The sequence below is a fragment of the Myotis daubentonii genome, chromosome 1 (genome assembly GCF_963259705.1).
Source record: "Myotis daubentonii chromosome 1, mMyoDau2.1, whole genome shotgun sequence".
Lineage (NCBI taxonomy): Eukaryota > Metazoa > Chordata > Mammalia > Chiroptera > Vespertilionidae > Myotis > Myotis daubentonii.
The window spans coordinates 25,186,394-25,212,921 of record NC_081840.1 but is presented as its reverse complement, the minus strand read 5'-3'; the positions used below and the strand labels follow the sequence as shown (position 1 = coordinate 25,212,921).

The 26,528-nt window shown below is 46.2% G+C and overlaps 1 protein-coding gene across 1 annotated transcript in view; it reads right to left on the bottom strand.

Moving 5' to 3' along the window:
- Window positions 1–26,528, bottom strand: part of MAP3K9 (mitogen-activated protein kinase kinase kinase 9) — a 79,536-nt gene that overhangs the window by 19,345 nt on the left and 33,663 nt on the right. Inside the window, exons 3-6 of the mRNA XM_059691945.1 lie at window positions 14,332–14,512; window positions 6,366–6,514; window positions 5,259–5,434; window positions 361–601 (exon numbers count right to left, since the gene is read on the bottom strand). Of these exons, the coding sequence (XP_059547928.1) occupies window positions 361–601; window positions 5,259–5,434; window positions 6,366–6,514; window positions 14,332–14,512 (747 nt within the window). The remainder of the gene's footprint in view (window positions 1–360; window positions 602–5,258; window positions 5,435–6,365; window positions 6,515–14,331; window positions 14,513–26,528) is intronic.

Below are 26,528 nucleotides of genomic sequence, written 5' to 3'. Positions count from 1 at the left end.
CATGCTCTGGAATCGCTGTTCCCCACAATGACACGCTTCCCTCGCCAGACGTGCCTAAGGTAGGATGTGCTTACATGAGTGACCATGCTTCTACCAGCCGGACCGGGCTTGCCCGTCAGGACCTCCGCCAGTGTGTCTTCCCTTCATACCCTGTGTTTAGTCACCCTCATGAAGTGCCCTGGGGTGGAGTCCCTTTTCAGCAGGCCAGTCCAACCAGTGAACGGAATGGCCCATTCCAGGCCGGCTCCATGTTGAGACTCAGCTGCCATGCGTCCAGCTCAGCCCCTGGCTCCCGCCCACCCCCGGCCACCCCAGCCCCTCGCCCAGTGCCCAAGTCCCAGTGGGTCCCCGGCCACTAACCCGAAGGGAGGCTGATGCGGTTCCCGTCCTTGAGCTTCAGCCGGCTCTTGCGGAACTTGCCCTTGCGTTTCTTCACCCGCGGCTTCTCCTGGCACAGCTGGTGGATGATGATGTTGAGCTCGCGTCCCAGGATGTCGATCTCCCGCTCGGCCAGCTCCTGCTCGCGGCGTCGCAGCAGCTCCTCCTGGTTCTTCTGCTGCAGCGCAGCCCGCGTCAGCTCCTCCTCCCATGTGCGGAGCTCCTGGGGGCGGCAGGACCCAGAACCATGAGTAGGAGTGGGTGTCAGTGCAGAGAGGTGAGGCCTGAGGGCCCGGAGGCCGGTGCTCAGGGCCACCTGGAGAGCTCCCCTGTAACACCCCCTACATCCACTCCCCAGCAGAGACGGCAGCACCATAGTTAGCTGGTGAATGAACACCTGCCCACCTGGCTGGTGGAGAAAGGCAGGCTCAGAACAGTCACACTGAGGATACAGCTAGAGGAGCCAGAGGCCAAGCCCCGGGCTGAGAGCTCCCAGTGGTTCCTTGATTATTGATTAAAATTGCTTATGAGTCAGGAAAAAAAATGGAGGGTTGGGTAGAAAATATAATATGTACTTATACTTTGCAGATGTGATTCTACTTTAAATTTTCCCATCACGTAAGAATGTTAGTTTTTTTTTAAACCAGAGCCAACTTAATGTGATCTACCTTAAAATGTGCCCACTATAAATGAATCACTCTGCCAGCATCACCTAAAACATTCAAATAAAGAAAACAGCCCTAGCCAGTTTGGCTCAGTGAATAGAGTGTTGGTCTGCAGACTGAAGGGTCCCAGGTTCAATTCTGGTCAGGGGCACATGCCTGGGTTGTGGGCTCAATCTCCAGTGGTAGTGGTGCAGGGGGCGGGGTTTGCAGGAGGCAGCCAATCAATGATTCTCTCTCATCATTGATGTTTCTCTCTCTCCCTTTTTCCTTCCTCTCGGAAATCAATTTTTTTAAAAAATATATATTTTATTGATTTTTTACAGAGAGGAAGGGAGAGAGAGATAGAGAGTTAGAAACACCGATGAGAGAGAAACATCGATCAGCTGCCTCCTGCACATCTCCTACTAGGGGTGTGCCCGCAACCCAGGCACACGCCCTTGACCGGAATCGAACCCGGGACCCCTCAGTCCACAGGCCGACGCTCTATCCACTGAGCCAAACCGGTTTCGGCTCGGAAATCAATTTTTTAAAAAATATTTTTAAAACACACACAGATTTCCAGAGTGGCTGTTGCAGAGGTAGGGGAGGCATGCTTGCTTGGTGAGGGAGTCCGCTGAGGCATGTGGTCGGAACTCTCTTCTTATCTTTCTTTTTTTTTAAATGTATTTTATTGATTTTTTACAGAGAGGAAGGGAGAGGGATACAGAGTTAGAAACATTGATCAGCTGCCTCCTGCACACCCCATACTGGGGATGTGCCCGCAACCAAGGTACAGGCCCTGGACCAGAATCAAACCTGGGACCCTTCAGTCCATAAGCCAACGCTCTATCCACTGAGCCAAACCGGTTAGGGCTCTTCTTATTTTAAAGGACAGCCATTTGCTCTGGAAGGATGGCGACAGTGCAGCCAAGAAAAGAGAGAACATTTCCTGACATCTTTGCCAGGCACTTGCTCTAGAACCGCTGCTACATTAAGTGGGCAGACCCCCTTTTCCTTCTGCATGAATTGATCAATGAACCCAGCACAGAGTCCTGGAAAGAGGTGGGATACATGGAATCAGGAAATAGGAGAGAAAATAGGAAAGAGAACAAAGCATGTGTATAAAATTTTTAAATATGGAACCTAAACTTTTAACACTGGATACTCCAGGCCTAGGACTGAAGGGGGTGGGGATAAGGGGAAATTTAAGAAAGCTCTCATGTCAATAACCTAGGAGAACCATGTTTAAAAAGTGGAATGTTTCTTTAATAAAGAAGCCAGAGCAACACTTCTGTGGTCGAAACTTAAAATTCTCAATGACATGCTCCACTAGAAGGAGTCATTCTGGACAAAAACAAAATACTATAGATAAGAAACTTAGAGCTTTTTTTTTAAAAAACAAGTATGAGAGCATATTGGGGAAGCTGAGCAGCAGGTAGAAAGCAGAAGAGAGAACAGAGATGGGAATAAAATGTTCTGGTGGTAGGAGCTTTTTGTCTGACTAATCTTCCATTCCCAAGAGAATATCAAAATAACCATAAAAGGAATAGAATGAGAAACAAGAAGAGGATTAGCACCTAGGAAATTGTCTGGTATATGGTAGGTGCTCAATAACTGCTGAGTCAATGAATGAATGAGTGAATGAGAAAGAAGGAGGTAGAAGACACTTTTATAAATGCAATCCTCCTTTATGGAACATAGATTCATCATAAGTATCTACGAGATGAGCTTGAACTTTTGAGCTTCTACTTTGATGAAATAAGCTCCAAAGAGATCAATGGTGCACCTTCCAAATCCTTGGCTTCCCTGTCCCATGACTTAGCTTTCACCATCAGGAAAACACAAACACATGGACGAATCAGAAAAATTGTTACTGGTTGGTTGTAATAATTTACCATTTGCTGCTAAGTGGGAGCGCTGAACAGTTCAAGCTAATACCAGCCTTTCTAAGTCCTCTCTCCCGCATACTCTTGTGTAAGGGATGGTTTGAGGCTAAGCTCCTTCCTTTTAGGGAGCCCCAACCCCAGTCCAGAGACCAAGCCAGGTCACAATACCTAGAAGCAGTAGGTTGAGCCAACCTGAAGAATAAGCTGAATCACATAGGAAACCAAGACATTCACAGAGTACTAACTAGCCTAGGGCACTATATACCCGGAAGAACCTCAAACATGGTAAGTCCCCTTCTTGTGAAACACCTATGAGGGGTCAACCTCATAGTGTGCCAATCATATTGTCTACCTTCAATAATGTAAGAGGAATCACTCCAGAGACAAAGCTCATTATTCATCTTTCCCTCACTCGCCCAACTACAAGCCTTATGTGGAGAGGCATCACAGCGTGGTGGTTAAGAGTGAGGACTGGCCCTGACCAGTTTGGCTCAGTGGATAGAGCGTCGGCCTGCTGACTCAAGGGTCCCGGGTTCGATTCCGGTCAAGGGCATGTACCTTGTTTGCAGGCACATCCCCAGTAGGGAGTGTGCAGGCGGCAGCTGATCGATGTTTCTCTCTCATCGATATTTCTAACTCTCTATCCTCTCCCTTCCTCTCTAAAAAACCAATAAAATATATTTAAAAAAAAAAAAAAAAAAGAGCGAGGACTGAACAAACTGCCTGAACTGTGTGGCCTTGGGCAATTTGATAGGGGCCTCATCTGTGATAGGGAGTTAATAGCACCAACATCACAGGGTTGTATAACATAAGATAATTATTATCTCATTACGTATGATTATGTAAGAATTCATATAAATAAATAACAGACCACAGCACATAGTACCTGCTCTGTGAATGTTAGCTATTGTGAGAATGGGTTTGACTTTTCCTAGTAACTACTTATTGACAAAATCCAACTTTCATTTTTTTATTGGCTGGTACCCTTATAATTTCATTAATCAAAGAAATAACTGAGAGTCAGTGATTAGCAATCTAGCAAAAGGCCAGCAACTCTGCAGTTTTTCTAGTTGGAACAGTTTTTTAATCATTCTGCTCAGTGGTCAGTGCAGGTCTCTCCCCCTACCCCCTGAGATCCTTAAAGATTCGTCATCAGCTCACTCCATTCCCCTGCAGAATGCTTGCTTACTCGACAAACAGTACCAAGTTTAGGATTGCTCTGTTGAATAAAAAGAATTTAATCTTGTTACATCAGCTCCAGAAATGATGTTGAAGTCATTTGTTTAGGGAACAATAATGATACCACGAAGAGGATGATTTGGGAATCCGAAGACCCAGGTTGAAGTTTCTGGTTCCCTGCTTACCTACACAAGTTACTGACCCTCAGTTCTGAGAAGAAAAAGATAATGTCACCTGCCCTACATGCTGGTGGCAGGGGCATAAGACTCCAGGATCAAAAGGATGAGAAGGTCTTAGCAGACCTTTCAAGTGGAAGAACTGGGAAGTCATAAAGATACGTGTAATTTTAGCTGCTATTATTATCATGTTGCTTCCCAAATTCCCATGGTGGGGAGTGCGAAGGGAAAGAGAAATTAACCAAGTCTATATATAGACCTCCCTCCGGGCCCTCGCTGTAGCCCTTAGATTTAGTTCTGTCCCTGCAGTATAAAGCAACCCAGCTGCTTTGATTAACTTTACCTGTGGGGACACTGACTGCACCAAGGGCATAGAGAGGGGACATTTACAGAACGGCCACAAAACAGGAAGATGGATCTCTACCTGGCTAAGTCTCTGAACTCCCTGGTTGGTTTGGACTGTCAGCCCTTTTCACAAAAACATGAAAAATGCCCAACAATTTCAGATTCATAGTATTTTTAGCCCACATGCTATTTCTGTTTCTGATACCAAAAGACACTGGCAAGGTGTTCCGATAACTGTTCTCCATGTTGAAGTATCCTTGGAATCAAGCTAGCCCTCGAAAAGTCCATTGCAGAGCCAAGAAACCTTTGGAGAACTCTTTTGCACTTTCAGCTGGCAGGTGAGACACCATGTTGGTACTTGCCCAATGGTGTGCTCCCTCAGTTTGGACAATGAAGTAGATAGGCTCAAGGAGAGCTTTGGCTCCGACTCCCCCTGCTTATTCCCGCCATATTTCCAAAAGAAGAAAAAGTCTATACCATTTCAGGTCATATCTTAGGCCTGGAGCATTCTTTCCATGCAAAGCAGAGAAGGAAAGAGCTGCCCCGTTATTGCAAACCAAGCAGGAAGGTGGTCGTGTCAGGATCTGCCCAGAGGCTCCAGCAGGGAAGGCTCACTGATCCAATACACGACTTTATCTTTTTCCTCTTACCTTTTCTTTGGCCCTGAGTTGGTCAAACATCTCCTGAATCTCATGTTTCCAGTCATCCTGCAGGCAGTGGAAGGAGTCCTTGGGCATTTCAAAGAAACCAGACTCCTCTATGGTAGTTAGCTGGTCCAGGATATTTGTGAAGGGTGGTCGTGAATGGGGGTCGGGATTCCAGCAATCTTCACGGAGCACATGAGCAGACAAAAAGCATGAATGGATAGAGGCAAATGTTAGACTTAGGATATGATGACCTCATTTACCAGACAACTACCTCTCATTTCTCCTTTCAGAAACAGAGACTGGGATTTAGGTCCACAAACAGGGCTTAGGAAGTAAAGCCAGGTGCCCAGCATCACAATCAAAGAGGGTGAACTCGGAAAGAAAATGCTGCACTTGTGCACCCATCCAATGGTGACTATTGATTCAGCACAAGAAAGGCAAGTCCAAAGAGTTCCCTTGTGTGAAGTGTACTACCACACTTGATCCAGTTACTCACGATTCCAGTCCTACAGTGGGTAACTACACCTTGGGCCTCAATTTTCCAAAAACCAATGAGCTACCCTCCCCGACCTCAATGGGCAATTGAGAAGGCAAGGATCAACAACACTGGAGTGGGAGTCAGGAAAAATGAATTCTTTCTACTTGCAACTCAGCTCTTACTAATGGAGCGGCCACCCATCCACTTAGCTTTTCTCAGCTTTGGATTTCTCACAAAATTGTAGGATTTGACTAGATGACTTTGGGAGTTCCTTTCTTCTCAGGTGCTCTTTATTTCTACATGTAAGACACGCAGAGGTCCTAAAATAAAAGCGGCTATACCTTCTTCATTTGAGTTAATAATATAATGAAAAACTGGATAGCAGGCTTTAGTTACTAAGTTAAGATCTACAGTCACTGAAGAAGGGCAGAAGGGACAGCTGTGACATCTACTATCAGGGTGCTAATATCATCTTGAAGTAGCTCTTCCAACCACCCATAGGATTCCTCCTTGAGTGACTAACACTTCATCTCCTCTTTCAGTAACTGATCCTGCAGAATTGGCCAAAATCTATCAAGTGCTGATAGGAAGGTGAACCGTCTCCAGTTTTGTCCTGGCCAGGGATCACTTACCTTCCATGAGTTTGGCAAAAGGTTCTGGGCATGTAGAAGGGATGGGGAGGGCGAGTTTGTTCATGGCCACTCCATAAGCGACTGCCAGGCCATCGATCCCTCGGAAGGGCACCTCACCAGTCAGTAGCTCCCAAAGCAGCACCCCGTAGCTAGGGAGGAGGAGAAGACGTGATAACCACGGGTGCAACTGCACTGAAGTAGCTCATTCATGCGTGCTTGCTGAGCATGCCGCGTTCTCTCCAGCACGTAGGGAGACGAACAAAATGGACGTAGTAACGTAATATGAAAGGGGGACCATAAGGCCTTCTGGCGGGAAGCAAAAACTCTGGAGTCAAGCACCCTCGGTTTCAAAGTCTGCTCCTCAAATTCCTCACCTGTAAAGGGCAAATAACACTAGCACTCTCTCAAGACTCACGATATTAAATGAGCTCCTCTAGTGTTTAAATCAGTGCTCAAGGGCCATAGCTATTTTGTTGTTGTTATTGTTAGTGTAATAAACTGGGAGAAGGGGCAGCCTCCCCAAAATACCTGTTTTTCTGTTTTAAAAAAATTTCGGCTTTAGTCACAAATATAAATATATATATAATATATATATTTTTAGCTTTGGAAACACAGAAAGCTGACCACTCCAAACAAACAGATTTATTTTTCCCCTTAAAATCTTTAAAAAGGTTTCTTTAATGCCCACTAGGTTGAATAGATTCCTGCCCCCATCAGTGTGAGCCCTTAATGGACACCGCTAATTCCAAGGGGACGTTTCGCCAGGGTAGCCTGCACCAGCCGAGCACAGCAGATCACCAGCTGTGAGGACATCAGAGCTCCCTCCCTACCTTGCAAGTCTACATGAAGAATTTCTTTTCACAGGTCCTGGAAGCCAGAGAATGAGGAGCACAGAGCTTAGTGGAATAACTATTCTACGAGTTCACAATCAAAACTAGACAAAATACAGCGTGTTTAATCCTTCCAGGAATGAGTCAGGACAAGAAAACGTAAGACCATGAACGGTTGGAACAGTGGCTCTTTTTATATTTTCAACACAAACCTCGAATTTTTTAATATTCATCAGTAGTTTACAAACAACAAAAAGTCGTATTAATTTAAAAGAAAGAAAGAACCCAGTATCTATTTTATCGTGGTACCTTGCATGTGCAGGGTGCTATGACATTTACAAACACCATCTTGAATCCCTACAACAAACCTGCAAGGTAAGTTTCATCATCATTTTGCAGATGAGGAAAGCAAGCTCTAGAAAGGTTCAGCAGCATATATTAAGGGCATATAGGTACATGAAGTAAGTCATGGTTGACCCTGCACCACCTTTCCATTCTTTCTCTCTAGAATGTCCTTCTACCATGTCTCTGCCTGGGAAACTCTAACAGTCTTTCAAGATCCGATTCAAATGCACCACCATTTATTAATTCATTTTTTTAAATATATTTTATTGATTTTTTACAGAGAGGAAGGGAGAGAAATAGAGAGTTAGAAACATCGATGAGAGAGAAACATCAATCAGCTGCCTCCTGCACATCTCCCACTGGGGATATGCCCGCAACCCAGGCACATGCCCCTGACTGGTATCGAACCTGGGACCCTTCAGTCCGCAGGCCAACACTCTATCCACTGAGCCAAACCGGTTTCGGCTATTAATTCATTTTAAACATCTGTTAAATCTTTATTATGCATCAAGTTCAATGCCACACACTAGGATACAGGATAAAAGATACAGATCTTGCCCTGGCTGGTGTGGCTCAGTTGGTTAAGCTGAAAGGTCTTGGGTTTGATTCCCGGTCAGGGCACATACTCAGGTTGCAGGTTCAGATCCCCAGATAGGGTGAGTATGGGAGGCAACCGGTCAATGTTTCTTCTCTCTCACATCAACTTTTTTCTCTCTCTCCCTCTCCCTTCAATAAAAACATATCCTCGGGTAAGGATTAAAAAAAAAAAAAAAGATACAGATCTTATCCACGAAGAGATTAATGAGAGGAACAGAAAGGCCTTCAATTAGAATATGGAGACATGAGTCACCACAGAGATACTATGAGAGCACAAAGGAGGGTCGCCCAAACCAGACCAGGATGGGATGGGAGATTGCTAAACCTTGAGCTAGACCTCGAATGCTGAGTGAAGGAAGAGTTAGTGCTCCAGAGACAGGGATCAGCACGTACAAGCACATGAACTTGTCTTTAAAGAAGCCCAAGTGGCCTGACATGGCCCCAAAGAGCAACAAGGTGCCAACCCGTGAGCCAGGGCAGCCAGGGGATCCCTACACATGGACTCTCAGAGTGGCCTGGCCAGTCTCCTAAGACAATGGCTTTACCCCAGTGATCCCTCTAAACACTTGATATATCTTGACAGGAAAAAGCCTGGTAGACAGTTTCAAAGTCTTGTCTGGACAAGGTGCTGGATTTTAGACTGAGGCTGATGGGAACAATGGACACGTTAGGAAGCCTTGCCTAACACCTCCAGGTGTTACGCAGCCTTTGTTTGGGCTGCCACATACTGTAGTTGATTGTTCACCAGCCTATGGGCTCCTATAGGGCAGGGATAGTAGTGTTTAATCTGCGTTCTCAGGGCCTGGCTCAGGCTCTGGTACATAGTAGGCACTCACTTAGTGAGTGAGTTGGTGGAGAGGTGTGGGAGTGAGTGCCTGGTGAGATGGTCCTGCAGGGTGCACAGGGTAACCCTGAGTAAGGCCTGAAAACCACCAAGAACTGCACTGTTACACTTCCTACCAGACCTTTAATGTGGCCCCCAGACAGAGCCCATGCTGGGCAGCTTTTACCACATAAACTCTCAGCACTGCTGGCTAGGTTAGAGCGACTTTCCTCTTGCCTGCCCTTGGCATTACTGCCCACCTCCACCCCGAGGAAGGAACACCCACGGTCCCAAAGAACTTCTTTCTCGCATCCAGGCAAAGACAAATGGTGTCTGAACCCTAACCACCTGGAAAGACAGTAGAGTTTCAAAGACCCAAACATGCATCCTCTTTGTGTCCTAGCATCCTCCGTGTGACGGTTCTCCCGCGGAGCCCTAGGTGACCCATGGAGAAGTCTCAGGCCACCTGGAAAAGGGAGGAGCCAGGCACCTCTCGGCTGCAACAAGAGCAGCTCTGCTCATACCTGGCTGGCTTCTTTGGGCATCAGCATTCCATTCCATTTGAAGGGCTCTACAACTAAGTGAAATGGGAGGACTACTCCCCAAGAAAGATCGAGACAGACTTCAGTCAAATGCCTGCTTTACCACTTACCAGCCATATGACCTTGGGAAAGCAAGTTCACGGCTCCAGACCTGTTCCCTCATCTGTACAAAGACGGCCTCCCCTACACCTCGCAGAGCAGAGAATAACAACTGCTCCTCATCCAGAAGTCACCACCCGTGGCCAGCAAACATCGGCGCTGCCCTTGGAGAGGGCCTGACGTGAGAGTGGCTGGTGGGAGCTGGGGAGAGCCCTCCGTGTGTGGGGAGGGCCTTGTTGAAGGACACCTGCCTTCTGGAAGAAGCCTTTCCAGGATGACTCAACCAGTCCGAGTTTCCCTCTGCCAATGTTCCTGTTTATTTTTGTAACAGAAGGTGGGTGATATAAAGGAAGTCTTGGTGTTCCTTTCACAGCAATAGAGTCCAGGAAAGAAACCGGAGAAATACACGTTAGTTGGGTCTGAGCCCCAGGGAGAGGCGGGCAGAAGCCCACTGATTTACCTCAAGTTTAGTTTAATTTGTTGCCCTCCTGGGATTGACAGGGAAGGTCAAGAGATCCTTCCAGCCGAAACCGGTTTGGCTCAGTGGATAGAGCGTCGGCTTGCGCACTGAAAGGTCCCAGGTTCGATTCCGGTCAAGGGCATGTACCTGGGTTGCGGGCACATCCCCAGTAGGAGATGTGCAGGAGGCAGCTGATCGATGTTTCTCTCTCATCGATGTTTCTAACTCTCTATCTCTCTCCCTTCCTCTCTGTAAAAAATCAATAAAATATATTTTAAAAAAAAAAAAAAAAAAGAGAGATCCTTCCAAGACCATTTACAAGCAGCCTGGAAGCACCCACCTAAACACTGCCTGGGACTCCCTCCCCCATAGAGAACCGCCAGCTCCCACAGTGCTGCCCTCCGGGAACTCACCCCCCCCCCCCCCGCCATGTCATTAATTAGCCACCTCCAGAGGTGTGGTAACCTTCCCCCGTTGGGTACGGTCAAAGGTGGGGGAGGGGTGTTTTATTTTTTTTCAACTTGAAGAAAAGCATCGGAGTGGATAGCAATCCTTCCTGACCAAAGGCATAGCAATTCCACACCTGAATTGGACCAGGACTGTTTTTCTTTTTAACCTGTGTTCTCTAAGTTAGAGCTAACCTGTTTATTAGGGATAACTGTCAACTCAGGGGTCCATGCCCTAAAGGGAGAGGTGCCCCCTGAATGGGCTCTTGCACTTGGTAATCAGCTGTGACCCCACATTCAGGAACCTCACTGACTGTTCACTAATCTTTGGCAAAAACAACTGAACTTAAAATATGTGAAAACACTTTGTAAATTGTAAAGTAGCATACAATTCTTCTTGTTGTTAGCTGGATCCTCATTCAAAATGATGACATATTTACTAACATATTTATGTAACATATACATTGATTTTTTATTGGCAATACATACTTCTTGATATGCTCATGCAATATTATATTTAAAAAGTAGCTTAAAAAACAGAATGACCCTATTTTAAGGGATGGGTGGATGAGCATGTTAACAGGAATGAGTACACCAAAATATTAATATAGGTTATCTTTGGAAGTAAGTTGTGGGTGATTTTCTTTTTCTTTTTTCTTTGTTTATTCATATTTTCTATTTTTTTCTATAGTGAACATGTTTTACTACTGTAACTTTAGAAACTTACAATGATCAATAAAATACCTCCATTTCATCCCACACATGAGATAAACAATGTACGGCATTCAGTATAGAGCCTGGCCTGTAAGCATTTGTAGGTGGTAAATACTGCTACCAGTGTATGTGTGCTGTATGAATAGCAATGGGCACATGTTTTCTTCTGGTAAAGATGCAAGATCATTTGGAGCCACTTAGATGAGCAGGCTTGAAGAGAAAGAGATAAAAGGCTCATTTAATGGGTTCAATAGATGGTGTCCTAGAAAGAAATACTGAAGCATGGAAGCTAAGGAAGCTAGAAAGAAATAGGGTGAATTACGTTTTCAAACCACATTCATCAACCACGCTGAGTCAGGAGGCTTGAGCCCCGGGAACAGTCCTAATCCAGAGAGCCACTGGCAGAGCAGACCATGAGACAAATTCCAAGACACCTCATCCAAAGTGCAGTTGATTTGAAGTTTACCTCCCAGCTACTCCCTTCAGGTAGTAGAACAACATCATCAGATGCCTCTCACCAGAGGCTCCTCAAGCCTGCTTTCAGGATGTGTGCTTTCAGGGCAAATCCTGGAGCTTAGTCTTGGGTAAAAGCTGAAAGGTTCTGCCTTGTTACGTCCCTGATGGACAGAGCCCTGCAATGGCCTTGCCCTTCCTTGCTTGGATTTCTATCACTATGAGAAGATCTGACATTAGGCACCTGGGTTTGCTCTTCCCGCTGAGAATGTACCTGATACCCAGAGGCATCTCTGCCGAAATCATTGCAGCAACAGAAATCTTGGGAATGTGACAATTAATCCTGAGTGATTTGGGGGCCAGGCTGGGAGAAGAGGCTAGCAGGAATGTAGAAAGTAGAAAACTATCATGCTACTGAGAAGTCCTGTTGTCCCATGAAGAACATTAAGATGAGGTTGAGTGTGGCAAGTGGTTGATTGTCCCCCGGAATCCATTCTCTCCTTCTTCCATAATAAGAGTTTTAGCTGGGCACATGGTTGTCCAGCCTACAGCTGTCTGCCTCCCTTGGAGCCAGGTGTGCATACATAACCTAGAGCAGGCAATGAGGTGTGCACAGAGGAGATGTGCACTATTTCTGGGTCATCTCCAAATGAAAGACAAACTGCTTGCCATGGATAAGCTCTCGTTCCCCTTCTCTGCAGACTGTAATGCAGAAGCAGCAGTCAACTCAGATGTAACCATTCAGGCAAGAACAATGCAATGAGAGGCCTGAAAGAACCTGGGTTCCTGAACGATCTCATAGGACTAACTGGACTACTCCTTAAAAGAAATACACTTCTAGCAGCACAATTTACAACAGCTAAGATTTGGAAACAGCCTAAGTGCCCATCAGCAGATGAGTGGATTAAAAACGGTGGTACATCTACACAATGGAATACTACATTGCTGTATAAAAGAAAGAACTTTTACCATTTGCAACAGCATGGAGAGCATTATGCTAAGTGAAATAAGCCAGTCAGAGAAAGATAAATATCTTGGCGGTTCCTCAAAAAGTTAAACATAGAATTACCACATGACTCAGCAATTTTGCTCCTCAGTATATACCCAAGAGAACTGATAACATATATGTTCACACAAAAGCTTGTACACAGATATCCATAGCAGCACTGAGCCAAAAAGTGGAAACAACCCAAATGTCCCTCAACTGATGAACAATGGATAAACAAACTGTGGTATATCCATAAATGGAATATTATTCAGCTATTAGAGGAATGAAGTTCTGACGCATGCTAACACATGGATACACCTTGAAAACATTATGCTAAATGAAAGACACCAGTCACAAAAGACCATATATGATATTTGTATGAAATGTCTGGAATAGCCCCCTAAAGACAGAAAGTAAGTTTGTGGTTGCCAGGGCAGATTAGGAAATGACTGCTAAGGGGTATCAGGTTTCTTTTTTGGGTAATAAAAATATTCTGAAAATAGATAGTGGTTATAGTAGGTTGAATGGTGGCCCTAAAAAGTTATGTCCATGTCTTCATACCCAAAAGCCTTATTTGGAACAGAATCTCCCCTAGAGTCTCTGGAGGGGCTGTGGCCCTAGGGCCACTAACTGTAGACTTTTGGTCCCCAAACTATAAATTTCTATGGTTTTACAACACCAGGTTTGTGGTAATTTGTTATAGCAGCCCTAGGAAACTAATAACAATGGTGACTGATATAACACTTTGTAAATTTACTAAAAACCACTGTCATACTTTTTAAAGGGTAAATGTGACTATCTCAATAATGCTGTTATTAAAAATACACACACATACATACAAACACATAAGCTCACTTTACAACACATCAGGAAGCAACGACTTCATGGACTGAGGTGCAACGATAACCTATAGTCCTTTCTTTTGCGTACCAAGGTGATGCCCAGTCTCACAGCCACGGGCTGCATGCTCTGTAGATGCTCCTCCTCTTTTCCTCCCATCAGTGGGGACAGGAGTTTTAGATCCATATGTTCACACAAAAACTTGTGTTCCTCTTAAAAGGAACACAAAAGTGACCTCGTGGGCTGATATTTATTAGGCAGATGGCTGGTCCAATCTGTGACTATGCATTTCTGGGCACGTGCTTGGACTTCTTTTCCTGCTCCTTATCCGCATGCAACAGATAGACTAAAAAGGTTAACCGGATAACTGGAAAGGATAATTTCCAGCCACCAGAAAAAAGAGACAGCACAGTGAATACTTATCGTCCCAGGAGCTTATAGCGGGGACAAGTCCAGCAGTAAGAGCACTGTCGCTAAGCAAGCCAGGGTGACCCTGGGGAAGGTCTCCAGGAGTGACAGAGTGCCCTCACCCCCTACAGTCAGCGATGGGAGTACACACTGCCCCTGACCTTCCCTAGGGAGCAATCACCGACTGAGAGGGGCCTGCATAGATGTGCACTCGCCACAGCACTGGAGGGACTTCTGGCAGATGAAGGCACTGGAAACTGTCCCTGGCAACTCGGGAATTGGTGTAGATTTCTCTGAAGGGGTCACTTAGACCTACTTGGGGTTCCTGGGCATCTCTGCAACCTCAGTTCTCCAAGTCTCGAAGTGTGTGTGCAGCCAACACAGACCCGGGGGACACTGACCTTGCACCCTTGAGCCTTACCTCCACACATCGCTGCCTTTGGAAAACATGGAGGCACGAATGACTTCGGGGGCCATCCAAGCGTATGTCCCTGCCGCGCTCATCTTGGTGGTTCGGTGCCATTCCCGAGCCAGGCCGAAGTCAGTGATCTTCAGGATCTTGTTGCTCAGGTCTCCATTCTCCACCTTCTGGAGGATCAATACTGGGCCAGGAAAGGAATACACAGAAACCAGAGAGTCTGCATTAGTCACAGGGCAACCACCAAATGCAGAGCCCTCGGGGCCCCACTGTCCTCTCCTGTGCAGGCTCCATCATGCAGCTACCAAGGACTGACTGATGGTCGGAGCCGTCACTCCTTCGAGGCACCATTTTTATGCCATGTCTTTTATCAGCATTATCTCCAAACCACACACAGCCTTATGAGGTGGGTACTACTGCCATCTCTGTTTCACAGAGGAAACTGAGGTGAGGAAACTGAACTATGGCACCATTACATTTTCCAAGGCCACCCACCAAATAAGCTAGGACTGAAACTCAGGCAGCCTGACTCAAGAGCCTTCTCTCTTAATCTTATAACACACGGCCCATTCACCCCCTAAGGAAGGCGCTGAGGTCACAGCTGACCCCTCTGAGGAGGGGATACTTGGGCTTTCTGTCGGCCAGGGCACTGCTGGGCTACAGCCTAAACTTCATGGTACATGAAGAATATCTAAATAACACTATCATTGAAAATACACACACATACTAGCACATACAAACGCATAAGCTCACTTTACAACACATCAGGAAGCAACGGCTTCACAGACTGAGGTACAAGGATAACCCAGAGTCCTTTCTCAGCCCACAAGGAATGGACGTGCATGTTGGATTCCCAAGGTTTCGTGTCTGGACAGTCTCCATGAACCAATTCAAGGTACTTTACTTAAGCTCATAAGGAAACACATTTGGGGACACAGAGATTTCCCCTTATTCCAGGAACTCACCCCCTCCCCATTGGGAAGTGGCTGACAGGGTCAGAGGGTACACACGCGTTCACACCCATGATGTTCTCTATGAACATGGCCAGGAAGGAAGAACTGGTGGCTGAACTGGTTATACTGGGCCGTCTCCCAGGTTTAACGCCAAAGCATCGCGGTCTGGGAGCCATCCTGGCATTCCTCGGACAGCAGCCGAGGCAGCCACCTCACGCACAGGACGATTCAGCGATAAGTGTGCCCTGTGGGAGCCAATCTCCCCCAAAAGAGCAACAACGCTAATTGACTGCAGTGCTGTAAGCTGAGCCAAGGAACTCTGCCGGAGGGGGCAGCGAGTGAACGCCCTGGATCTGTGAAGGACAAGCCTCCATTTTCCAAGTGGGATGGTTCCGCAGGCCCGGAGCAAACACAACCGCTCGGGGGCCAGACACTGGCCACGTGGAATTCAGAGTTCTGAACACAGGATTCCAGGGAAGGAGGAAGGCTTCCCTGCCACTCGGAGTGGGGAGGTGTTAGGGCAAGGGCCTTAGGCAGGTCCTGCAGGCATACAGCTGTACTTTTCCTGCTGCCCTCCACCCCCAGCCAATGTCCAACTGTTACCACATGGAAAGGATGGGGACCAACAATCTCCAAGCCCTATGTGGTTCTCAGAAAATCATCAGTAAAGAGGGTTTACAAGCAGCCACGGAGCTGGAGGCACAAAAGAAAACCGTGCCAGCCACTCCCTGAACCTAATGGACTAAGTCTCCTTCCTCCACACCCTCTCCCCTGACACGGCCCTCCCCACTCCCTGCTTCCAGCAGCCTGAAAGGGCCCAGGCCTCTGAGTGCTGGGCAGATAAAAAACAGAAAACAAAAAAAACCTTTCTTCATGTCATCTACTAAAAATCTTTCCAGGCCCTAGCCGGTTTGGCTCAGTGGATAGAGCGTCGGCCTGCGGACAGAAGGGCCCCAGGTTCGATTCCGGTCAAGGGCATGTACTTTGGTTGCGGGCACATCCCCGGTGGGGGGTATGCAGGAGGCAGCTGATCAATGTTTCTAACTCTCTCATCGATGTTTCTAACTCTCTATCCCTCTCCCTTCCTCTCTGTAAAAAATCAATAAAATATATTTTTTAAAAATCTTTCCAGGTTCTTCTATGCCTCTCTCTCTCTCTCTCTCTCTCTCTCTCTCTCTCTCTCTCTCTCTCTCTCCTTGGACAGAGATAGCGGACGAATGTGCACTCAGGGTGCGGGCACTAAAGGAAGTGACAGTACAGAAGCCCACTGAACCTCCAAAGAGGGGCCACCAGCTGCTGGCCGTTTCTCTGGAGTCAGCCTTAAATCAAAGGTTCAGAGAGATCCCCCCTTTTCATAGGCAATGGGGCTTAGTCCTGTTACCTCAAATCTCCAGGTGGCTGGCCCAAGGCACAGTGGGGAGGAGGGTAAGAGTTTCATGGTACATGCCCAGCCAGTGTTGCTCAGTGGTTGAACATCAACCTATGAAGCAGGAGGTCAAGGTTGGATTCCTGGTCAGGGCACATGCCCAGGTTGCAGGCTGGATTCCCAACTGGGGGTGTGCAGGAGGCAGCTGATCAATGATTCTCTATCATGATTGATCTTTCTCTCTCTCTGCCCCTCTCCCTTCCTCTCTGAAATCAATAAAAATATTTTTTTAAAAAAGAGTTTCACGGTACATACGCACATGGAACCAGCTAAACTTCCTCATACTCTCTGCTGGAAGGGGAAGCAGAGAAGTTTGGGTTCTGTTACAGGAAAAGGGTTTTTAGCCACTGAATGGCATACTGAAGACGATGTTTAAAACAGCCTAGTCTGTCAGTTGGTTTAGGAGGGATGGCAATGACGGAGATGGGGCAAGAATCAGCCCGGAGAGAGACGGTCTGCATCTGAATGCCTACAGGTAGTGCAGGTCCAGCCCCATCTCACCCAATCCCCACTGCTCCCTGCTGCCTCACACCCAGCTGACCTCAAATATTTATCCCAACAGGTTGGGCCCTGAAGGCATCTGAGTTAGAAATCCCTGGTGTTCTGCCCTCAGCCACAAGGAGAAGTGTAATTAGAAGCCAGTTAATAAACCTGGCAGATGGTTACAGGCAAGGATTCTCACCGTGTCCTGACATACTGATATCAACAAGTCTCTATTACTAGTAATAATTATGGTTACAAAGTTTGTAAAAGCTTTACCTTTTTCTGGAGTTTTGAAAAAATTGAAATGAAATTCACATAACATAAAATTAAAACTTTTAACGTGAACAATGCAATGGTACTTAGTACATTCACAATGTTGTACAACCACCACGTCTATCTAGTTCCAAAATATTTTCATCACTCTTCCAAGGAAACCCCATACTTATTAAGAAATTGTTTCCCATTCTCCCCTCCTCCTAGCCCAGTGATGGCGAACTTATGACACGGGTGTCAAAAGTGACACGCGAACTCATTTTTTTGGTTGATTTTTCTTTGTTAAATGGTATTTAAATATATAAAATAAATATCAAAAATATATCTTTGTTTTACTATGGTTGCAAATATCAAAAAATTTCTAGATGTGGCACGGCACCAGAGTTAAGTTAGGGTTTTTCAAAATGCTGACACGCCGAGCTCAAAAGGTTCGCCATCACTGTCCATAAATAGGCATTGGGGTTGTTTCCATCTTTTGTTGATTGTGAATAGTGCTATGAACATGTGTGTACATATATTTTTTGAGTGCCTGTTTTTAATACTTTGGGGTATATATCTAGGGGTAGAATTACTAGATTATATATAACTACAGGCCCGGTGCACAAAATTCTGCCTGGATTGTGAGAGGGCACAGGCCAGGCTGAGGGACCCTGCCAGTTCACCATCGGGGCTGAGGAGGGACACAGGAGGTTAGCCACCAGGGAGGGATTGCAGGAGGGGTCCAGGGTGTATCCGGCCCATCTTGCTCAGTCCCAATCGGCCAGACCCCAGCAGCAAGCTAACCTACCAGTCGGATCGTCTGCCCCCTGGTGGTCGGTGCACGTCATAGTGACTGGTCGACCTGTTGACTGTCTGCCCCCTGGTGGTCAGTGCACATCATAGCGAGCAGTTGAGCGGCCTTAGCATATCATTAGTATATTACGCTTTGACTGGTTGAATGGCCAACCAGATGACTGGACACTTAGCATATTAGGCTTTTATTATATAGGGTTCTATGTTAAACTTTTTGAGGAGTACCTGTGCATCATTCACAGACTCCCCACTGCCCCATCCTATTGTAGCTGGGTGCTGGGGGCGTCTTCCCAATGTTACCTATCCCTGGGGAACTAGGGAGAGCCAAGTGTACAGCAGGGAGGATATCGACACTGGGGAATGAGGAACCCCTCAGCCAGGTTCACTAGTGACTAACACATCCAGCTGGTGCTGGTGCTGGTGCTGGTGGGGGACACAGGAAAGATAAGCCAGTCTTCCTTATCTGTCAAGGGCCTCCCAAAAGCTGCACGGAGAGATACATGAAAAAACTGAACATCAGGTCAGGACAAAGCGTACACCAATAAGGGCTCAGGTTTTGCTGCAGTCTCTAAGATAATCATAGTTTTCCAAACCTCAGTAACTCAAGAACATTACCTATATACCATTGACCTAATATTTTTATTTTATCTTATTTTTTAAAATTGATTTCGGAGAGGAAGTGAGAGGGAGAGAGAGATAGAAACATCAATGATGAAAGAGAATCATTGATTGGTTGCCTTCTGCACGCCCCCTACTGGGGATCAAGCCTGCAATCCGGGCATGTGCCCTTGACCAGAATCAAACCTGGGACCCTTCAGACCACAGACCGAGGCTCTGTCCACTGAGCCAAACCAGCTAGAGCTTAATGTTTTTCTTTAATTACTTAAAGAAGAAATTTTGTTTCATAACAAATGGAAAAAATATTCTAAATATTAGGTACAAATAAATAAAATTAAAATAACTGATTAGTTTCAGCAGATCCTGCTACTGGTCAAAGTTCTGAGCCTAAGGCCTGTTTCTTGGTTAGAAAGAAAAGATTAGACATGTTAGAGAGGATTAAAGGCCAACTAGCACTAGAATGAATGAATATTGAGTGGTTGAATGACTTTCTATGGGAGCCAACAGTATTTAATACAAACCATCTAAAAGGGCCTCAAGGCCATCCTCAGCCAGGATAGCAGGGGGAGAAATGAGCCAAAGAGCCGGGTAGGATGGGGACAAAGGCTTTGTGCAATGATCTCCTATCATTTAGCTGGAGGCCAGGCCCTCAAAACTCAGCAAAATTGAGGAGACTTCCCCATATGTCTGAATGGCAAATGATGGCTTATCATTTTGAGATTTCTTATTTATTATTCACCTTCATTAGCACAAGGGGCTCAGATTTGCTAAATGCTCAGCTTGGCACCAAGGCTCCCATCCCCATTTGGTTCAAATGATTCCCCATCACCTCTCCCAGATTAAGCAATTGGTCTAACTCTGTTTAGAGTTAGGTTTTGCTTGGTTTAGTCTTTTTTATCTTAAGTTTATTGTCAAATATGCATACATATAGAAGAATATATATAAAACATGTACTAGTATTATGGTTTAAAAAAATAAGATGAAACCCATCCATTCTCTTAGAAACTCCATGTGTCACAACCCCTTCCCTCTCCCCAGATGTCACACAATCCTCTGTTATTCATTCTTTTACTTCTCTTTGTAATATTACATCCTATGTCTATATCCCTAAATAAGATATTGTTTAGTTTTGAAAAAAGTGAGACAAGCACAAATGTAGCTTTGTGTACTAGTTTCCTAGGGCCACCAGAAGAAATTAACACAAAATTGGTGGCTTAAACAAAGAAACTTATTCTCTCTCAGTCTGGAGGCTAGCCTTCTAGTCCAAAATCAAGGTGTGGACAGGGCCATGCTCCCTCCAAGACTCCAGGGAAGATCCCTCCTTGCCTCTTCTAGCTTGTGGTAGCTGCCAGCAAGTCTTGGCATTCCTTGGCTTAGGGTGGCATGATTCCAATCTCCTCATATGGTCCTCTGCCCTCTGTGTGTCTGACTGTGTCTTCACATGGCATTCTCATCTCTGTGTGTCCATGTCCATGTCCCTCTTCTTATAAAGACACCAGTCATTGGAGTGAGGCCATCCTCACCCAGCATGACCTCATCTTCACTTGATTGCGACTACAAAGACCCTGTGTCCTGTAAAGGTCACACTCACAGGACAGGCCACCAACATATCTCGTTTAGGGGGACACAATTCTACCCACAATACTGTACAACAGGAAGAATACTGCCTGTGCTAGAGGAAGCCTCCCAGAAGGTAATTAGCTAAACAGAGAGTTTGGTTGTGGTCCCAGAGAATTGCCAAGAGCCCTTCCAGGGAAAGCTGATGAGCAAGATCGTGAGTCCCAACAATGTTGGGTAGGTGGCCACAGCGGGGACATCTGGCAGTGCGGTCATGGGGGAAGGTGCAGATACTGGACATCCCTCGGGACTATGGTTGCAGGAGTGAGCTCTTCTGATGTTCTGTTTCTAAATTCACTGGGGCCTGCCTCTGGTTCTCGGGATCAGGGAAAGAATACACTCTGTCTCTCTGGTCAGCAGAGCAAGGAGAGGTGAGCTGGAGCTTACTCGGCACATGAGCAAGACAGCCAAGTGCAGACAGGAATCCGGACCAGGCTCCCCCAGGGAGTCAGCCTCAGGCTAAAGAGATGGAACATGGGCAGTAGGGCAGTAGGTAAGTAGGTAACGACAGCCCCTTGCCCCACTGTCCATCCTCTTTGTCAAATGCACAACCGTTCTCCTGGGATCACCCTTCCCAGTCCTCAGGGATTTCCCTGCGCCTCTCCTGTGTTATTTCCTGTGCCCTACACCCCACTTTCTCCTTTGGCTGGTTTCTCCTCTTGCTTTGGTGGTGTGTGTTCTCCTTAGAAAGAGGAAAGTACTTTTTTTGTTAGAAAATTATCTATTCCATCCCCATACTTGGTATAACAAGGACTGGAGACTTTCCTTCATAAATCTGAAGGCATCATGCATTATATTCTTGCTTCTAGCACTGCTGTGAAGAAGCCCGCAGCCATGTTGCTTCCTGATGCTCTCTGTATGCGATGTGTCTTTTTCTTCCCGGAAATTGTTAGTCTCTTCTGATTCCCGCCCCACCCCCCATTCTGAAATCTCAGAGGGTGGGAATTTAGTGAATACTTTCAAATCTGAACACTCGTGTCCTTCAGCTACAGGGAATTTTCTTGAAGTATTTTACTGTTAATTTCCTCCCCTACTTATTTCCTCTTTCTCTACAACCTCTAACCAGATAGTGGGCTTTTTAAGCTGCTCCTCCAATTTTCTTATCTTTCTCTTCTACTTTTTCCAGTTTTCTTTCTTTTTCCTCTTTTTTCTGAGGCATCGTCACTTTATCCTCTAACCCTTCCATTGGGTTTGTCCTATCATGGTTCTAATTTCTAAGAGAGAGCTTTTTGGTTCACTGAATTTTTTTTTTTAATATATTTTATTGATTTTTTTACAGAGAGGAAGGGAGAGAGATAGAGAGTTAGAAACATCGATGAGAGAGAAACATCGATCAGCTGCCTCCTGCACATCTCCCACCGGGGATGTGCCCGCAACCCAGGTACATGCCCTTGACCGGAATCGAACCTGGGACCTTTCAGTCCGCAGGCCGACGCTCTATTCACTGAGCCAAAGCGGTTTCGGCAATTTTTTAAAAATTGAGTGGCAAGCACAAATGTAGCTGTGTGACAGCTGTTTAGTATGGGCACAATATCTTTTCTTTTACCTGCGTGTATTACTGATGGTTCTTTTTTTCTTTTTTTTTTAATATTTTATTAGTTTTTTACAGAGAGGAAGGGAGAGAGATAGAGAGTTAGAAACATCGATGAGAGAGAAACATGGATCAGCTGCTTTCTGCACACCTCCCACTGGGGATGTGCCCGCAACCAAGGTACATGCCCTTGACCGGAATCGAACCTGGGACCTTTTCAGTCCGCAGGCCAACGCTCTATCCACTGAGCCAAACCAGTTTTGGCCTGATGGTTCTTTTTAATTTCTCTGTTTTCTCCCAATGTTGTTTGTTCCAGTTACTTTTTCTCCTTGGGCTTTGGTCTCTAATGTACTTTTGTTCAGAGCTGTAGTAATCTTTAGTTGTCTGTTCATGATTAAGAACCAAATTGTGCTTAGATTTTAAAGGTATATACTGAAATATTTACCAAATTTTTTTTTTTCAGGATTTCCCTCAAAATAATCAAGGGTGGGGAATGAGTGGAGTGACAGAAGATATAAGATTACTCACGAGTTGATCATTGCTAAAACTGTTTGAGTACAGGGGAGTTCATTATGTCATTCCCCTTACTTGTGTATATGTTGTCCATAATAATAAGGGAGGGGGGGAGTTTCAAAAGCTGGGTAGAACCTCTAAGCACACAGGAGGAATCTGTCAGCTTTGAACTTCACTGTAGGGAGGTCCAGATGAGCTTAGACAAGAATATCTGAGGTAATTTCTCTTGAGCTGGTCAGCTCCCAGAGGGTAGTACTATTCCAAACTGCTAGGAAAACAAAGGTCTGGCTGCCAGTGAGCTGGGAATCAAGTCATGAGGAGGGCGAGGTGGTCTCAGAAGACAGGCTTCTGTACAGAAACCGTGACTTCATCTTCATCCCCTTTTTTATTTTTTTTAAAAAATATATATTTATGGATTTCAGAGAGGAAGGGAGAGGGAGAGAGGGAGAAACATCAATGATGAGAGCGAATCATTGATCGGCTGCCTCCTGCACACCCCTTACTGGGGATCGAGTCAGCAACCCGGGCATGTGCCATGACCTCCTGGTACCTAGGTCTACACTCAACCACTTAGCCACATTGGCCGGCTCCTCTTTCCATTTTTTAGAATAAAGTATTCACACTCTCCATATACTTAGTGCCCCCCAGTCCAGAAACTGCTTCAACCCTACCACAAGGAAAGGCAGTCAGGTGGCTGAATGGGGTGCAAAAGGAAGCGGTCCACAGACCCAAATGCATTTCTTACAATGGATACCCAATCCTTTTTATTTTAGCAACCTCTCCTCCCCCAGTTCACCCCAGTTCCTGGGGTACCTGGTCCTCGTAGCTCCTAGATCAGGGGTCCTCAAACTTTTTAAACAGGGAGCCAGTTCACTGTCCCTCAGACTGTTGGAGGGCCGGACTATAGTTTAAAAAAAAAAAACTATGAACAAATTCCTATGCACACAGCGGCGGCAAAAACACCCGGCGGGCCGGATAAATGTTTTCGGTGGGCGGCATGTGGCCCGCGGGCCGCAGTTTGAGGACCCCTGTCCTAGACTTTAAGGAATCTGTGATATAAACAGATTGGTCCTTTGCTTTCCTCACTGTCAGCTTCAAATTATCTCTCTCAAATGTGTTAAGTCAATTACCACTCATCCACCTGTTTCCCAGCTTCCGAAAGTTTACTGCTGTTATCTCCTCTCCTGTTCGCCTTGTGAGTTCCTGGAGTTTCAGCTGGGTTTCAAGAGAGCACAAACAGCTGTAGTATTTGTATGTATTCAACCTGCCTCCTTAGCCTGGAACCACCCTTGGTTTGTTTGTTTTCTTGGGTAGGGAGCAGGACCAAGTACAGTCTGTATCCAGAGGTGCCCTGCAAGGGCTTCCCACTTTCCTTGGCTGGGTTCTTCCATCCCCCAATATGCAAATTCTGTATTCCTGCTTGTTCCCGCCAAAGCTCAGATCAGCCTCCGTGTCACAACATCCCCTCCCACCTCAATAAGAACAATTTCTGAGCTCCAGCAAAGAGGGAAGAAAAGAGCAACAGATGAAGACCCAGAATGTCTGGTTCTGGCTCCGCCACTGTGTGTTCTCCACCAGAACCCGTCCCCCCACCTCTGACCTTCTCTGTAATTCCCAGAAAGTAGTGCAGTCTTTCCTGGGCCCAGCCAAGCTCCACCACCCATTCGAGTTGCACAACAGCTCAACTCAAGGGCAAAGAGAAGTTAGGTAGAGGATTCTACCAGAGAAAAGCTCCGTAGACACAGCCAGGCCGTAGGAGCCTGAGTCAGCACTGGAGACTTTAGCCTCCTGCAGCTCGTCCTCACCAGTGGAAGAAGAAAGACCTCGGGCTCCAGCCCCACAGGTCGGACTCCCCATTGTGCTGACTCAGCAAGAGCCACATGGAAGAGCCTGTCTCATGGACCACTACCACGCAGTGAAGACATGGCCAGCAGGCATCCCCCAGCCTCTCTTGGCCCCTGGCCCTCAGCTCACTCTGTCCCTCCCTGCAAAGCCAAGAGAGGCCAGACTTGCTTACAGAGGCAAATGATTCACCACCTAGACTCCCCGGCTCTCTGCCTCAGCAAAGGTGTGGTGCTGCCTGGAGACAGCAGGGAGATGCCAGCAGCCACTAAGGCCCCAGCTGGGTTCAGCAATGTCAGCAGAGCTGCACCAAGTCCACTGGCACAGCCAGCGAGGCTGTGCTTCCCAACAAACACTTGAGCCCAGGCGGCTAGCAGGCCCTGTGGGAAGATCTACAGACGAGTAGAGAAAACTGGGTCTTTGAGGACTTTGGATCTACCTCCTCTTCTATAGAAGAAGAAACTATTGTATGTGTGCTGTGCAGACCTGGAAAAGCCAAAGGACACTCAGCACAGTGATCTTGTCCTGTGACCAGAGCTAGAACAAAGCTGAATTACAATGGCCTCCCTTCCTATACCTGTTACCTGAAGAGGCATATAGGTGCTCAATAAAGATGTCTTGAATGAATGAATGAATGAATGAATGAGTGAGTGAATGAATACATATCATCCCAAAGGTTTCTGATTGAATCAGCTAAGGCAGTGGTCCCCAAATACCTATCTGAGGGCTGGCTACATCAGAATCACCCGAGAAACTATAGCAATGATGCCTAACCTTTTAAAATATGTCCTTTCATCCTTAAACAATGCTATTATGAGGGCAAATGTACTTTAGTGTGTGTCAATTAAGAAGAAAACAATAACCAGGGCTAATGTTTATGAGGGCCTTAATGTGTGCTGTGCACTGGACTAAGTGATTCACCCCTAATCTTACTTCTCCCAGCAATTCTGGAAAGCACTTTCAGATGTGGAAACTGCAGTCCAGAGAGGCTGGTCCACAAGTGGGAGGAGGCAGTGCCAGGACATAACCCAGGTCTGAATGAAATCACAGTTGGGGCCACAGGTCACCAACCAAATTAAACCCCAATAAGGAAAGCACTTTTAAATGTATTTGTATTTATGAACACAGCAGCACCTACACACATGTGAAAAACAGAAATATGAATACTTGCACTTTCTATGAACATGTTTAGATTTAAAGACACCTTGCAGTAATCCCCTCCTCAGAGGTCGATAGCCCATCTCTGGGAACCACTGAGCTCAGTGCCTAGAAGCCCATTATGCAGAACGCAGCAGGATACTGCCTCCAGGAGAGGATCTACCTGTCTACCCTCACCTCACATCCAAGCAGGTGTCACCAAGCCTCCAACTCCAGAGGAGTGATGGGAGAGAATCTCCAAGGAAGGGTTAAAACAGAAGGACAGAGTCAGCAAGTTCATGAGAAAGACAAAACAAGTTGAAAACACAGCAGAAATGAACTGCTACATTAGCAATCCTGGCAACATATTGTGGAAGGACTAACGGGGATTAATGATAGGAAGAGAGGCTGAAATCTGTGACCCAGACTGTTAGTCGCCCTTCAATGGTTATTCTCCCCTCCTCCCATAGTAACAGAACCCGCAATTTCAAGATGGGCATCTGGCCACCTCTAACACCCATTAAATTTCCCTTGTCCCTAGTATATCCAGGTGACTAAGTGGTATCCTGTGGCTGCTTTCTGTAACATTGTCTTAAAAATGCCAGCTCCGGGCCTTTGGTCCTGCTTCTTCATCCCTTCCTACCTTGTGCTGCCTGAAACACGAATGTGATAGATGGAGGACTAGCTACCAGCTGGGACCATGAGGGTAAGATCATGCCCAAAAGTTGGCATAGCTGTGAACGAGAAGTTTAGGGCTTGTAGAACAGAGATGCCATGCCAACCACGGACTGTTCTTGCCAGACTTTTATGTACCAAAGAACCAGACTTCTTATTTCAGCCACTAGAGACTGTGAGTGTCCACTCCTGACAGCTAACTTATACAAAGTCAAATTCCACTCCTACAAAATCTCTATAGCCCTGGCTGGTGTCGCTCAGTTGGTTAAGCATCATCCCATGCAGCAAAGGCTGCCAGTTCAATTCCAGGTCTGGGCTCGTGCCCAGGTTGGGGGCTTGA